Source organism: Anomaloglossus baeobatrachus, chromosome 1, assembly GCF_048569485.1.
Source record: "Anomaloglossus baeobatrachus isolate aAnoBae1 chromosome 1, aAnoBae1.hap1, whole genome shotgun sequence".
Classification (NCBI taxonomy): domain Eukaryota; kingdom Metazoa; phylum Chordata; class Amphibia; order Anura; family Aromobatidae; genus Anomaloglossus; species Anomaloglossus baeobatrachus.
This window is the reverse complement of record NC_134353.1, coordinates 787,490,233-787,505,347: the sequence shown is the minus strand read 5'-3', so window position 1 is coordinate 787,505,347 and position 15,115 is coordinate 787,490,233. Positions and strand designations below refer to the sequence as shown.

Sequence of the window (15,115 nt, the reverse complement as noted above, 5' to 3'; positions counted from 1 at the left end):
CAGAGCGCCACCGTCAGCTATCGCGGGGTTTCCGGTCGGGACCTCGGATCTCCCAGCGGCCTCCGGAGGACCCGACGCGTCTCACCGCCCTCCCCGCACCGGCCCTTCCAGTCTGACGTCCGGGCAGACTGCCGTCTCCTCTCCGCTCCCTGGTGATCACCCAGTCCGTGGTCCGCAGCTGCGTGTTAGTCGCACCTGCCTCTGGTCTGCGGGATCCGGAGGGGGGGTTCTGGATTCCAAGATGGCGGCGGTCTCCCTCCTCCTTCACTCTGACTGCCGGATTTGCTGGTTTGTGAGGCCGATTCTGAGGGGCAATGCAGCGGTTCAGTGCGGTCCCAATCTGTTCTGCCTGGGTCCCCTGCCGCCGTCTGGATCGCCTCTGCCCAGGCACTCCTCGCCCCCAGTAGCGTTACTTCTTAGGCCCTGCGGCCTGACGCGTGGTTCCCAGCCTCAGCCTCCAGGAGCCTCCACGGGGTCCCAGCACCAATGCAGCTGTTTAATTTAAGGTCACCTTCTGTCCGCCTAGTCTCCGCAGCATGGGTGGAGGGTCTTAGGCTGACTATTAACAGCTGGGGGTCTGGATGCTCTCAGATGGTCAGGAGCTCCTTCATGCACGTCTGCTGCTGACCGCGGCCATTTTGGACTCCGAAGACATTAAAACTATGAATGAAAACACGTGGAATGAAATACTTAGTGTGAAACAACTGAAAATATGTCTTATATTCTAGGTTCTTCAAAGTAGCCACCTTTTGCTTTGATTACTGCTTTGCACACTTTTGGCATTCTCTTGATGAGCTTCAAGAGGTAGTCACCGGAAATGGTTTTCCAACAGTCTTGAAGGGGTTCCCAGAGATGCTTAGCACTTGTTGGCCCTTTTGCCTTCACTCTGCAGTCCAGCTCACCCCAAACCATCTCGATTGGGTTCAGGTCTGGTGACTGTGGAGGCCAGGTCATCTGGCGTAACACCCAATCACTCTCCTTCTTAGTCAAATAGCCCTTACACAGCCTGGAGGTGTGTTTGGGGTCATTGTCCTGTTGAGAAATAAATGATGGTCCAACTAAACGCAAACCGGATGGAATAGCATGCCACTGCAAGATGCTGTGGTAGGCATGCTAGTTCTGTATGCCTTCAATTTTGAATAAATCCACAACATTGTCACCAGCAAAGCACCCCCACACCGTCACACCTTCTCATTCATGCTTCACGGTGGGAACCAGGCATGTAGAGTCCATCTGTTCACCTTTTCTACAAATACACGGTGGTTGGATCCAAAGATCTCAAATTTGGACTCATCAGACCAAAGCACAGATTTCCACTGGCCTAATGTCCATTCCTTGTGTTCTTTAGCCCAAACAAGTCTCTTCTGCTTGTTGCCTGTCCTTAGCAGTGGTGTCCTAGCAGCTATTTTACCATGAAGGCCTGCTGCAGAAAGTCTCCTCTTAATAGTTGTTCTAAAAATAAGGTGTGTCCAAACTTTTGGTCTGTACTGTATGTAGAAAAAGCTGACAGATTCCATTTAAAGTAGTATTGCCCTCGCATACACTTGTGACATATTAACAGACTATGCCTTAAGTGTATACCAAATTCTTGTCTCTCCAATAGTACCTTCATATATCTTGAGAACAAGGCCACATCGTGTGCTGATTTCAATGGAGATGTGGGAATTCCAAACCCTTTCCACTGACGGCAGTATGTGTAAGTGTCCCGTACTCCAGATACATGTGAGTCCCATTGGTAGAACCTGCACCTAAAATGCATTTATGGCCTATCCTGTGGGTACTACATACACACAGCCTTCCGTGCTTATTTGCCCACTGGCCGACCTGTCGTCTGTGATTGGTTGCAGTCAGACGTGCCCCCAGCCTGTGACAGTGTCTGCCTGCAGTCATTGCTCAGCGCGGCTCAGTGATTGTCTACACTCAGTCGGCGGTCATGTTCTATGGCTGCTCGCTGGGAGATGTAGCAGAGCTGGAAGCGGTGTGGGACCTCGTGTGGATTACGCCGGACCTGGAGGGGTGTGTTGGTTAATTGTGTTGAAGAGCCAGTAAAGCACCGGGATTGTCACATCTAATAGATTTCAGCAATATCGGACAGCTGCAGGCTGAGAATACCAGCCCCCAGCTGGCTTTATCTTGGCTGGGTATCAAAATTGGGGGGGAGCACACGTTGTTTTGTTTTTTTATCTTAATTATATATATAAATAATAAAACCGCATGTGGTTTTTCTTAGGCCGGAATCACACTTGCGAGGGACTCGCTCGAGTTTTGCGTCGCATCACCCGACACAGTCGCACACTAACAGGAGTGGGTCGGATATTGTGTTTCTATGTACCTGCACGCCCAAGTTTGTAGTGCTGCAGACCGTGCCAGATGATGTCATGCCAGACTCGCACAAGTCTCGCATCAGCTGGCACAGCCGCACACTCTCCTGGCAGGAGCAGGTCGGCCGCATGTGTTTCTATCTACCTGCACGCTGTCAGGAAAGTATGCAGCTGCCCGGTGATGATCTCACTAGGGCTATCCCCTTTTTATATGCTGCGACACCATATGGCTGGGTTCTTTCACTTCGGGACCCACTCCATTATTAGTCACCAATGCATACAAATCTTACAGAAAACTAGCTTGTTGCCTTAAATAGCTAGAGCCCGGCTTCTGTTTCTTAAAGAAGCACTCCTATCAAAGTTTTTATCCTCTTAATATATTCAAGTCATCATATTCTATAGCATTGGGTTTTTCCAATTACTCACTTTGCCTTTATACCCAGTAAATGCTTCTCTTTCCTCTATGTAGAAACAGGAAGCCACTTTTTCATGCATCAATCTTTCCACACCTACAAACCTATCTGCACCCTCCTACTTGTGACAATGACTCATGCAGGGAAACAAAGACTTCCTGTTTCTACATAGAGCTTAGAAGGATTCAGCGATGACTGTTATTAATCTCGTGATGTCATAGACCTAATGGAAAACAGAACAATTAACTGGGTAGAAAGTTATTTTAAGTACACAGTGCTTTATAATATGACTTCAGTATAATAGGAGGATGTTGATGGGAGTGCTTCTTTAAAGTTAAAGGGGTATTCCCATCTCCTCGATCCTATCCCAACATTTAGTAGGCAAAATAATAGCAAATACCTCCAAATAGAAATGTCGTATAGTTCTCCTGATTTAGCCACGACCACGAGCAACTAAAGGGTACTCTACACGCTGCGATATCGGTACCGATATCGCTAGCGAGCGTACCCGCCCCTGTTGGTTTTGCGTCACAGGCAAATCGCTGCCCGTGGCGCACAACATCGCTAACACCCGTCACAAGGACTTACCTACCCTGCGACGTCGCTCTGGCCGGTGATCCGCCTCCTTTCTAAGGGAGTGGTTTGTGCGGCGTTACAGCGACGTCACACGGCAGGCGTCAAATAGCAGAGGAGGGGCGGAGATGAGCGGCCGGAACATGCCGCCCACCTCCTTCCTTCCGCATTGTCGGTGGACGCAGGTAAGGAGATGTTCGTCGTTCCTGCGGTGTCACACATAGCGGTGTCGTACCTGCAACAGCAACGATATTAAGGAAATGAACGACATGTCAACAAGCAACGATTTTTCACGTTTTTGCACTTGTTGATCGTCGCTCATTGGTGTCACACGCTGCGATGACCGCTAACGACGCCGGATGTACGACACTAACGACGTGACCCCGACGATATATTGTTAGCGATGGCGCAGCGTGTAAAGCACCCTTAACTGTTACTATATGAGTGGTTGTAACCATGGATACCTAAGGCCCTGCACATGAGGTAAGAGACATGGCTATATCAGGAGAACCATACTACATTTCTAATTGGAGGTATTTACTAATATATTATGCCTACTATTTATTGGGATAGGATCTTAGAGATGGGAATAACCCTGTAATGTAGACCAGTTTTTGGAGGGGGGCTGAAGGTAATTATTTTAGGTTTGTAGTTGTAAAACTTTCTTTGAAAGTTTAATTTTGGCAAAGAAAAATGGTTACCTGTAAATTATAGGAGCAAAATGCAGGAGAAAAGTGATGAGGATTGTAAAGGCTGAAGGTATTTATTGGGGACTTGTATAGGTCGTTCTTTTCAGGTCTTTAATCTGGTCAGAGTTCCATTATGTGACTGTAAATTGTCGCATGGATACTTGAAAAATAGTAGTCTAAGTTTACACACTGGGATGATGAGGATGATTTATGATCCTCTTGTAAATGGCCTATTTGCTGTAGCAATGTGCAAACAGGAATGTGCGGGATGGTGAGGGGTTCTGTATTGTCAGTACACTGCAGGCCGGACGGAGCTGCCGTCATCTGCTGACTTGTTTTATGTCAACCTGTGCCTGCCGTGTTGTCACCGACTAATGTTTTGTAAATGACACTCTGTTTTTGCCAATGAGTCCATAGGACAGTGTCATGAACTCGGCATTTCCTGCAGTCCTCATGTTACTATTAGGAAATGATTCTACGTAATGCTTTCTAATATTCAATAGTGACATATACCAAGTAATTGATCTTTATGCTATAAAATCTGACTAGTTCCTTAGTAGGCTGGTTTGTTTGTTTATAAAGCCATTTTTTTTTTTTTTACTATATGCTTTTGTTTTACAGATGACTCTTGGCGCCTGTCATCAAGTTGTGACCCATCAGTCTTCAATTTCTACAACTTCTTAAGAACGCACCCTATGTTGTTAAGGCGACACTTTGGAACTTCAGAGGCTTCGTCTACCAAAATGCGGCTCTCTGTTGAGAATGGCTTGGCAGACAAAATTAACTTAGGGGAAAGAAAACTTTTCTTCACTACTGCACATGCTCACTTAAAGGCCGGCTGCCCAATGTTAGCTCTCGAAGTGTTATCAAAAATGCCAAAAGTAGTAAAGAGGTCAAAGCCATTGATTCGGACTTCAAGCTTAGCAGATACAAGCAAGCTGTCTACACCGTTATCTCCTTTACTTGGAGACAAGAAAGACTCGGCTTCTGACTTTGATTGGTCAAGCTCTTTGGTCAATGGAGTATCTGATGGATCCGCAGAGAAGCGGCAGAATTCTTCGCTGTTATTTGACTGGAGTCAGCCAGCTATGGTTCTGGAAGATGAACCTTTGGAATTAAAGTGGGATAGTGAAACAGATGAGGAGTCCGAAGGGTCAGGTTTGTCAATGAAGGATTTAAAGCCTTCACAAAGTACAGAAAGTGACAAACCTGAGGCAACCATGACTAGTTACTCAGAATCTCTAAGCCTTGATGAAAATGACATTCTTAGTCACGCTGAAGATGTGATCGCTGCGCAGCTCAAATTCAGAGCATGTCTGAAGATACTTACTGGTGAGCTGCGGACATTATCTACTGGTTATGAAGTGGATGGTGGCAAACTACGTTATCAGCTGTATAGTTGGTTGGAGAGAGCAGTGGTCGCTCTGCAAAAGATATGTGATTACAGTGCCAATCTGGATGAGCTCAACTCGGCGGGAGCCATTGATTATTCATACAAGGACAGTTCAGATAATTCTTGTGATCAAGTAGCAACAAAGCAAAGGAAAGAGCTTCTTCAGAGACGGCAGTGGTTACTAAAATTCCAGTCCCTTCTGAGGATGTTTCTGAGCTTTTGTGTCCTGCACGGATCTCATGGTGGTGGGCTGGCCTCCGTACGAATGGAGTTGATATTGCTTCTTCAGGAGTCCCAGCAGGTATTCTATTTCTTACAATGCAATGTGTATTCTTAATCCTGTTCGCTGGAGAACAATGCTAAGTACACAGCTTTCTGAGCCAAGTAATAAACTTGCTGTTCCCGATGAAAACTCCCATCATGCTGCAAACATACAATACACAGCATAGCTATCATACAGACCTCTGCTCAGACACTTAGTGCTGCTAACCCAGGAATATAGAGTGAGTGATACATGGGGGAACTGCCTGTGGGCTGCTATATAGGGTACCAGCTTTTACATTATCAATGTGCCAAGCATTGGTCCAGTCAACCACACTTAGGCTATGTGCACACGTTGAGAAAGAAGTAAGGTGATCCAGCTCAACTGGGGCAAGGTCTGGCATGCACGGATAACACTCTGGCAGTGCAAGGGTCCAATAGAAGAAGAAAAAATCCAGCTTCCGGAGTAGTAGTAAAACTATTTTTGACGTCCTTCAATAACATTTTCCAATAGTTTTACTACAACTCCGGAAGCTGGATTTTTCTTTGTCGCTCCATTGGGAGACCCAGACAATTGGGTGTATAGGCTATGCCTCCGGAGGCCGCACAAAGTATTACACCAAAAGTGTAAAGCCCCTCCCCTTCTGCGTATACACCCCCCGTGCTCCCACGGGCTCCTCAGTTTTTTGCTTTGTGCGAAGGAGGCAGACATGCACGCATAGGTCCACAGCTTAGTCAGCAGCAGCTGCTGACTATGTCGGATGGAAGAAAAGAGGGCCCATAACAGGGCCCCCAGCATGCTCCCTTCTCACCCCACTCTTGTCGGCGGTGTTGTTAAGGTTGAGGTATCCATTGCGGGTACGGAGGCTGGAGCCCACATGCTGTTTTCCTTCCCCATCCCCCTTAGGGCTCTGGGTGAAGTGGGATCCTATCGGTCTCCAGGCACATGAGACCGTGCTCCATCCACAGCTCCTGAGGACTCTGCTGGATAGGAGCCGAGTATCGTTCAGGGACATGGCCCTGCTACTTTGAGGTACTCTGTGTCCCCGTAGGGACCGCGCACAGCAACACTCCAGCATTGCTGGGTGTGCTAGTGCACCGGGGACCGCGGCGCTGACTGCGTTTGTGCCATTACACACTGCAGCGGCGCTGAGTGTGTTAGTGTATGGGGACTGCCGCGCTGACCGCCGCTGCCATTGTTATCACTGCGGCGCGGCTGGGACTGTTAGTGCGCCGGGGACTTCCGCGCCGACCGCGCTTATACGGCGGCCGCGCTGATAACTCGAGTCCCCGGCTTTTGCGGCCTAGTCTCTTTTTCTTCCCGCCCCCAGCCCTGCCAGTCAGGTGAAGGGCGGGACACTGTACAGGACGGCAGCACTGAGGGCTGGAGCATGCTTTGCATACTCCACCCCCCTCACTGTGCACAGTGGGGCACCAGTTCCCGCACTTTCTGGGTCACGCCCACGGCTCCCTCCTCTCCTCAGGACGCCGGCAGCCATTCCTGTCAGCTCCCCTGACGCTGCAGAGGGGAGACAAGCTCTGGGGGACCCAGGCAGGGATGCTGGTGGCCACACAACCGCTTTAAGCGGGCGGTAATCAGCACCTGAGGTGCTGGCCCCACTTGTGCTGAAGTGTAATTATAGATTATATGTTTATAGGCTATACTTTACACTGTATGGTGCACGGTGGATTTCTGGCTATATACCCTATTGTGTTGCTCAGAGGAGACAACAGCATGTCGTCCACAAGAGGCAGGGGTGCCAAAACACAGGCTTACTATGCTGCCTGCGCCGCATGTACGACCTCGCTACCGGCAGGTTCCACTGACCCTCATTGTGTGCACTGCTCGGCCCCTGTGGCACTTGCTCAGCCAGAGCCTCTGCTAAGGGGGGCCCAGGGGGAACCACCAGCTAACACTGTCCAGGTGACAGGGACGGAGTTTGCAGTTTTTACTGACAGACTTTCTGAAACTATAGCTAAGATTCTAGAAGCTTTGCAGTTCAGACCGGTATCTCAGACCATGGGCACTGTGGAATCATTGCCCCCTGGTTCCCCTCAGTTGGAACAACAATGTTCCCCCGGGGTGTCTCATAGATCCCAGGGTGAGGTCTCTGACATGGACCGCAGCCCCAGACCGCCTAAGCGAGCTCGCTGGGAAATCCCCTCGACCTCATCACATTGTTCAGGGTCTCAGAAGGGGGACTCTCTGTATGATGAAGCGGAGGTAGCTGATCAGGATTCGGATCCTGAGGCCGCTCTCAACCTTGATACTCCTGATGGTGACGCCATAGTGAATGATCTTATCGCGTCCATACATCAAATGTTGGATATTTCTCCCTCGGCTCCTCCAGTGGAGGAGTCAGCCTCTCAGCAGGAGAAATTCCGTTTCAGGTTCCCCAAGCGTACAACGAGTATGTTTCTGGATCACTCCGACTTCAGAGAGACAGTCCAGAAACACCGAGTTTGTCCAGATAAGCGTTTTTTCCAAGCGCCTTAAGGATACACGTTATCCCTTCCCCCCGGACGTGGTCAAGGGCGGGACTCAGTGTCCCAAGGTGGATCCTCCAATCTCCAGACTGGCGGCTAGATCCATAGTTGCTGTTGAAGATGGGGCTTCACTCAAGGATGCCACTGACAGACAGATGGAGCTCTGGTTGAAATCCATCTATCAAGCTATCGGCGCGTCTTTTGCTCCAGCATTCGCAGCCGTATGGGCACTCCAAGCTATTGCAGCGGGTCAAGCGCAAATTGACGCACTCACACGTACGTCTGCGCCGCAAGTGGCGTCCATAACTTCTCAAACGTCGGCATTTGCGTCCTACGCTATTAATGCTGTCCTGGACTCTGCGAGCCTACGGCGGTTGCAGCCGACAATTCGGTGGCAATACGCAGAGCCTTGTGGCTACGGGAATGGAAGGCAGATTCGGCTTCCAAAAACTGCTTAACCGGTTTGCCATTTTCTGGCGACCGTTTGTTTGGTGAGAGGCTGGATGAAATCATCAAACAATCCATGGGAAAGGAAACATCCTTACCCCAGGCCAAACCAAAACTACCCCAACAGGGGAGGGGACAGTCGAGGTTTCGGTCCTTTCGGGGTGCGGGCAGGTCCCAATTCTCCTCGTACAAAAGGCCTCAGAAGGATCAGAGGCACTCCGATCCATGGCGGTCTAAGTCAGAGACATTCTGTCTCACGGTTACAGGATAGAGTTCGGCTCTCGTCCTCCGACTCAATTTTTCAGAACATCTCCGCCTCCCGAGCGAGCCGATGCTCTTCTGCAGGCGCTGGGCACTCTGAAGACAGAAGGAGTGGTGGTCCCTGTTCCTGTTCAGCAACAGGGTCACGGTTTTTACTCCAACCTGTTTGTGGTTCCAAAGAAGGACGGGTCTTTCCGTCCTGTCCTGGACCTAAAACTGCTCAACAAACACGTAAAGACCAGGCGGTTCCGGATGGAATCCCTCCGCTCCGTCATCGCCTCAATGTCCCAAGGAGATTTCCTTGCATTGATCGATATCAAAGATGCTTATCTCCACGTACCGATTGCTCCAGAGCATCAGCGCTTCCTGCGCTTCGCCATAGGAGACGAACACCGGCAGTTCGTGGCACTGCCGTTCGGCCTGGCGACAGCCCCACGGGTTTTCACCAAGGCCATGGCTGCAGTAGTTGCGGTCCTCCACTCTCAGGGTCACTCGGTGATCACTTACTTAGACGATCTGCTGGTCAAGGCTCCCTCTCAAGAGGCATGCCAGCACAGCCTCACCGCGACTCTGGAGACTCTCCAGAGTTTCGGGTGGATCATCAATTTTCCAAAGTCAAATCTGACACCGGCCCAATCGCTGGCATATCTTGGCATGGAGTTTTCATACCCTCTCAGCGATAGTGAAGCTTCCGCTGAACAAGCAGCGCTCACTGCAGACGGGGGTGCAATCTCTCCTTCAAGGTCAATCACACCCCTTGAGGCGCCTCATGCACTTCCTGGGGAAGATGGTGGCAGCAATGGAGGCAGTCCTGTTCGCGCAGTTTCACCTGCGTCCTCTTCAATGGGACATCCTACGCAAATGGGACAGGAAGCCGACGTCCCTCGACAGGAACGTCTCCCTCTCTCAGGCAACCAAAGCTTCCCTTCGGTGGTGGCTTCATCCCACTTCATTATCGAAGGGGAAATCCTTCCTACCCCCATCCTGGGCGGTGGTCACGACGGACGCGAGTCTTTCAGGGTGGGGAGCAGTTTTTTCTCCACCACAGGGCTCAGGGTACGTGGACTCGGCAAGAGTTCTCACTTCAGATCAATGTTCTGGAGATCAGGGCAGTGTATCTAGCCCTAAAAGCGTTCCAGCAGTGGCTGGAAGGCAAGCAGATCCGAATTCAGTCGGACAACTCCACAGCGGTGGCTTACATCAACCACCAATGAGGAACACGCAGTCGGCAAGCCTTCCAGGAGGTCCGGCGGATTTTGATGTGGGTGGAAGCCACGGCCTCCACCATCTCCGCAGTTCACATCCCGGGCGTGGAAAACTGGGAAGCAGATTTTCTCAGTCGCCAGGGCATGGACGCAGGGGAATGGTCCCTTTACCCGGACGTGTTTCAGGAGATCTGTTGCCGCTGGGGGATGCCGGACGTCGACCTAATGGCGTCCCGGCACAACAACAAGGTCACGGCATTCATGGCACGTTCTCACGATCACAGAGCTCTGGCGGCAGACGCCTTAGTTCAGGATTGGTCGCAGTTTCAACTCCCTTATGTGTTTCCTCCGCGGGCACTGTTGCCCAGAGTGTTACGCAAGATCATGACCGACTACCGCCGCGCCATCCTCGTCGCTCCAGACTGGCCGAGGAGGTCGTGGTACCCGGATCGGTGGCATCTCACGGTCGGCCAACCGTGGGCACTACCAGACCGACCAGACTTGCTGTCTCAAGGGCCGTTTTTCCATCTGAATTCTGCGGCCCTCAACCTGACTGTGTGGCCATTGAGTCCTGGATCTTAGCGTCTTCAGGATTATCTCAAGAGGTCATTGCCACTATGAGACAGGCTAGGAAACCAACGTCCGCCAAGATCTACCACAGGACGTGGAAGATATTCCTGTCATGGTGCTCTGATCAGGGTCTTTCTCCCTGGCCATTTGCCTTGCCCACTTTTCTGTCCTTTCTTCCTAGTAGCAGTCACTTCACTTCGGAGAGTGTCTGAGCTAGCAGCATTGTCATGCAAAGCCCCTTTCCTGGTGTTTCACCAGGACAAGGTGGTTCTGCGCCCGGTTCCGGAATTTTTACCTAAGGTGGTATCCCCTTTTCATCTCAATCAGGATATCTCCTTACCCTCTTTTTGCCCTCATCCAATTCACCAATGTGAAAAGGATTTGCACTTGTTAGATCTGGTGAGAGCACTCAGACTCTACATTTCTCGTACGGCGCCCCTGCGCCGCTCGGATGCACTCTTTGTCCTTGTCGCTGGCCAGCGTAAAGGGTCACAGGCTTCCAAATCAACCCTGGCTCGGTGGATCAAGGAACCAATTCTCGAAGCTTACCGTTCTGCTGGGCTTCCGGTTCCCTCAGGGCTGAAGGCCCATTCTACCAGAGCCGTGGGTGCGTCCTGGGCTTTGAGGCACCAGGCTACGGCTCAACAGGTGTGTCAGGCGGCTACCTGGTCGAGCCTGCACACTTTCCCGAAACACTATCAGGTGCATACCTATGCTTCGGCGGATGCCAGCCTAGGTAGGCGAGTCCTTCAGGCGGCGGTTGCCCACCTGTAGGACGGAGCCGTTACGGCTCTATTATGAGGTATTATTTACCCACCCAGGGACTGCTTTTGGAGGTCCCAATTGTCTGGGTCTCCCAATGGAGCGACAAAGAAGAAGGGAATTTTGTTTACTTACCGTAAATTCCTTTTCTTCTAGCTCCAATTAGGAGACCCAGCACCCGCCCCTGTTTTTTTGTGTACACATGTTGTTCATGTTGAATGGTTTCAGTTCTCCGATATTCCTTCGGATTGAATTTACTTTAAACCAGTTTATAATTTTTTTTCCTCCTTCTTGCTTTTGCACCAAAACTGAGGAGCCCGTGGGAGCACGGGGGGTGTATACGCAGAAGGGGAGGGGCTTTACACTTTTGGTGTAATACTTTGTGTGGCCTCCGGAGACATAGCCTATACACCCAATTGTCTGGGTCTCCCAATTGGAGCTAGAAGAAAAGGAATTTACGGTAAGTAAACAAAATTCCCTTCTTTTCTATGTGCACACGTTGCCTTTTTTGTGACCACAAAGATGCAGCATTTTTGTTTATTTCTGGCCTCTAAAACGCGCACAAAAACGCATTTGCAGTAAAAAAAACTCATGCGGTTTTGCACGTTTTACCGCCTTTTTTGCCGCGTTTTTGTTGCTGTGTTTTTTCCAATGCATTGCATGGGTGAAAAACGCTGGCAAAAACGCAGAAAGAATTGACATGTTGCATCTGTGTGGTCACCACAAAAACACACTTAAAGCAAAACTGCACTGTACAGACAGCAAAAATGAAATCTCATAGACTTTGCTGGGGAAGCAAAGTCATGCAGTTTTAAGACCAAAAACGCACCTGAAAAACTCCGCAAAAAACGCACCGTGCGGACATAGCCTTAATCCTTTTCTGTGCCCTGGTGTGCAAATACAGTACCGCATTTTTCGGACTGTAAGACGCACCGGACCATAAGACGCACCCTGGTTTTACAGGAGGAAAATAGGAAAATAAAAATGTAAGCAAAAAATGTGGTCATGACACACTGTTATGGGGCGAGGATCTGCTGCCTACACTGTTATGGGCGTAATGTCCCCAAATTCTCTGCTAAGGTACCCCATCCTGGTAATGATCCTCCTGCCTTGTATATGTACCCCATCGTGGTATATGCCCTTATCCTGCTATATACTGGCATCCTGCTATATACCCCCATCCTGCTATATACTGCCATCCTGCTATATTCTCCCCATCCTGATATATACTGCCATCCTGGTATATGCCCTCATCCTGCTATATACCGGCATCCTGCTATATACCCCCATCCTGCTATATACTGCCATCCTGCTATATGCTCCCCATCCTGATATATACTGCCATCCTAGTATATGCCCTTATCCTGCTATATACCCCATCCATCCTGCTATATACCCCCATCCATCCTGATATACACCCCCATCTATTCTGCTATATACCCCCATATATCCTGCTATATGGCATGTATCCTGTATCACAAAAAAATAAACGTTTATGCTCACCTTTCCTCTCTCCATGCAGCATTGCACCTCCCCCTGTCTGTGGCGGCAGCAGCACTGCTGACCTGTGTGGAGCCGTCACTGTTCCCTGCAACATCGTTCGTCCTGCTGTCTACTGGTCAGCTGACCTGTTGACTAGCAGCGCGCACAGCGATGACGTCATCGCTGTGCTCACCGCTCGCTACACAGATCAGCTGGCCGGCAGACGGGAGAACATCGCGGTGCTGCAGGGAAACAGTGACGGGTGAGTGTACTGATTCACTGCCCCCGGTGCTGACCTGTGTGGAGCCGTTCCCCTGCAGCATTGCGATGTCCTCCTGTCTGCCGGCTGATGTGTGTGGAGAGTGCGCACAGGGATGACGTCATCTCTGTGCTCACCGCTCGCTACACAGATCAGCTGGCCGGCAGATGGGTGAGTGATGGGTGCGTGTACCGTACTTATTCACTGCCCCCCCGCGCTGATGATGATGCGTGGAGGGCAGTGAATACAGCCGCACATGATCACTCCAGGCTGTAGTTGCCAGGGGTGATCACGGCCGGCTGTTTAATATACGCGCACCCACCTCCCATCATTCCGCCCACCTGTCAGTGCTGGCTTCAGCGCTGAGAGATGATGGGCGTATGTAATGAGCGGGTCCACGTGGTCACGGCAGGCGCTGCCACAGCCTGCTCGTGCTGCCGATGACCCGCTCCACCGCAGCACCCTCATTCCCGGCCGCTGCCCTATATTCAGACCATAAGACACCCCCCCCACTTTCCCCAAACATTTGGGGGGAAAAAAGTGCGTCTTATGGTCCGAAAAATACGGTATATATATTTATATATATATATATGGATAAAATATTGTTTTATTACATCACAGATGTTGTGGGCACAGGAGCTATGCCAATGTCAGCAGTCAGCTGTAATATTATGTCGTTTATGCTGCAGACAGATCCCAAAAACACAATTGTGGAATTATTTGGTGCCCGACCCAAAAAATATACAATAAGTTCTGAATCTACAGTATATCTCTTCAAAAGGGCCACCATATAGAGCTCATTATGGAAAATAAAGAAATATGGCGGCTTGAAAGGGGAAACATTTAGATTTTTTTTTGTTTGAATAACAGAGTTTTAAAAATCTCCCGAACACCCAAAATATGGCACAAATACATTCAATATCTGTTCTGTCTTCTGAATAGAGAATTGGTTCAGGCTGGCAGATGTTTGTGCTGTGTTAATAATTGTGTAGAATAATATTTTTTTCGCCACATTACTAATGAGTCTTTTTCTTTGCAGGATACCTCTGTCCTTTCCAATCCTCAAACAGAACAGACGTCAATCCCACTCTTATTTGCTTGCACAGCGAGTGCCAAAACTGTTGTGGCCAATCCTTTGTTACACCTCAGTAACCTAACTCATGACATTCTGCACGCCATAATAAATCTCGATTCACCACCGCACCCTGATGTCCGCAGTAATAAGGTACAGGTCTGAGCACTTTATGCCTTAGAAGGGGGAATTAGTAAATGTGAACAGTAATAACGGGCCTATGTTTCACGTTTCCTCCCCTCCCAGATATATGTAATGCACACTCTGGCGGCATCTCTCTCTGCTTGTATCTATCAGTGCCTTTGTGGAGGACCGGCCAACAGGTATGAGAGCCATGAGCAGTTCTATTTTGGGTGATGGCTTTTATGTGCAGAAATAAGAGAGGGATAAATTCTGATAATTGAAAGCTCAATGCATGTCCACATTGTAAGAGCCACACAATGTAAGATACAGTTTTTGAGGTTGACCATTGTTGTAAAATGGATGTCACATTCTTGTTCTGGGATCAACAAGAGTCAACTTTTATTGAGAGAAGTGTTGCTGTCAATGGAGACAATGTAATACATGGTCATTCCGTCAGAGCGGCAGCCACTTTATACTGTGCCTTCTTGCTGGCTTGTAGTGAGGGTTCACATCTATATCGCATCTCATCCTATGTTATCATGACTGTATATCATCATTCTGTCTTTCAGTGCCTCTATTCAGAATAACCCATTTACAGGTATGGTGTACCAGAGTGTCCTTCTCATCCATCGGCAGCCTCTACGCACGGCAAGTCTAGATGAAGCAGTCATACCAAACACCTCACCCACCCACTGGCCAGGTATGGTCTCCAAATTACTTCCACTCCCTTATCAGGCGACATAAGTAGATTGTGCTTCACTTGTTTGCTGGACGGCTACATGACTATTGACTATATT

The 15,115-nt window shown here is 49.6% G+C and overlaps 1 protein-coding gene across 2 annotated transcripts in view; it reads left to right on the top strand.

The window, feature by feature from the left end:
• The window catches only part of DMXL1 (Dmx like 1), a 330,551-nt gene that overhangs the window by 171,665 nt on the left and 143,771 nt on the right, over positions 1–15,115 (top strand). For both annotated transcript variants that reach the window (XM_075324980.1, XM_075324981.1), the window contains exons 24-27: positions 4,618–5,690; positions 14,163–14,348; positions 14,442–14,518; positions 14,888–15,018. In XM_075324980.1, coding sequence (XP_075181095.1) covers positions 4,618–5,690; positions 14,163–14,348; positions 14,442–14,518; positions 14,888–15,018 — 1,467 coding nt within the window. The remainder of the gene's footprint in view (positions 1–4,617; positions 5,691–14,162; positions 14,349–14,441; positions 14,519–14,887; positions 15,019–15,115) is intronic.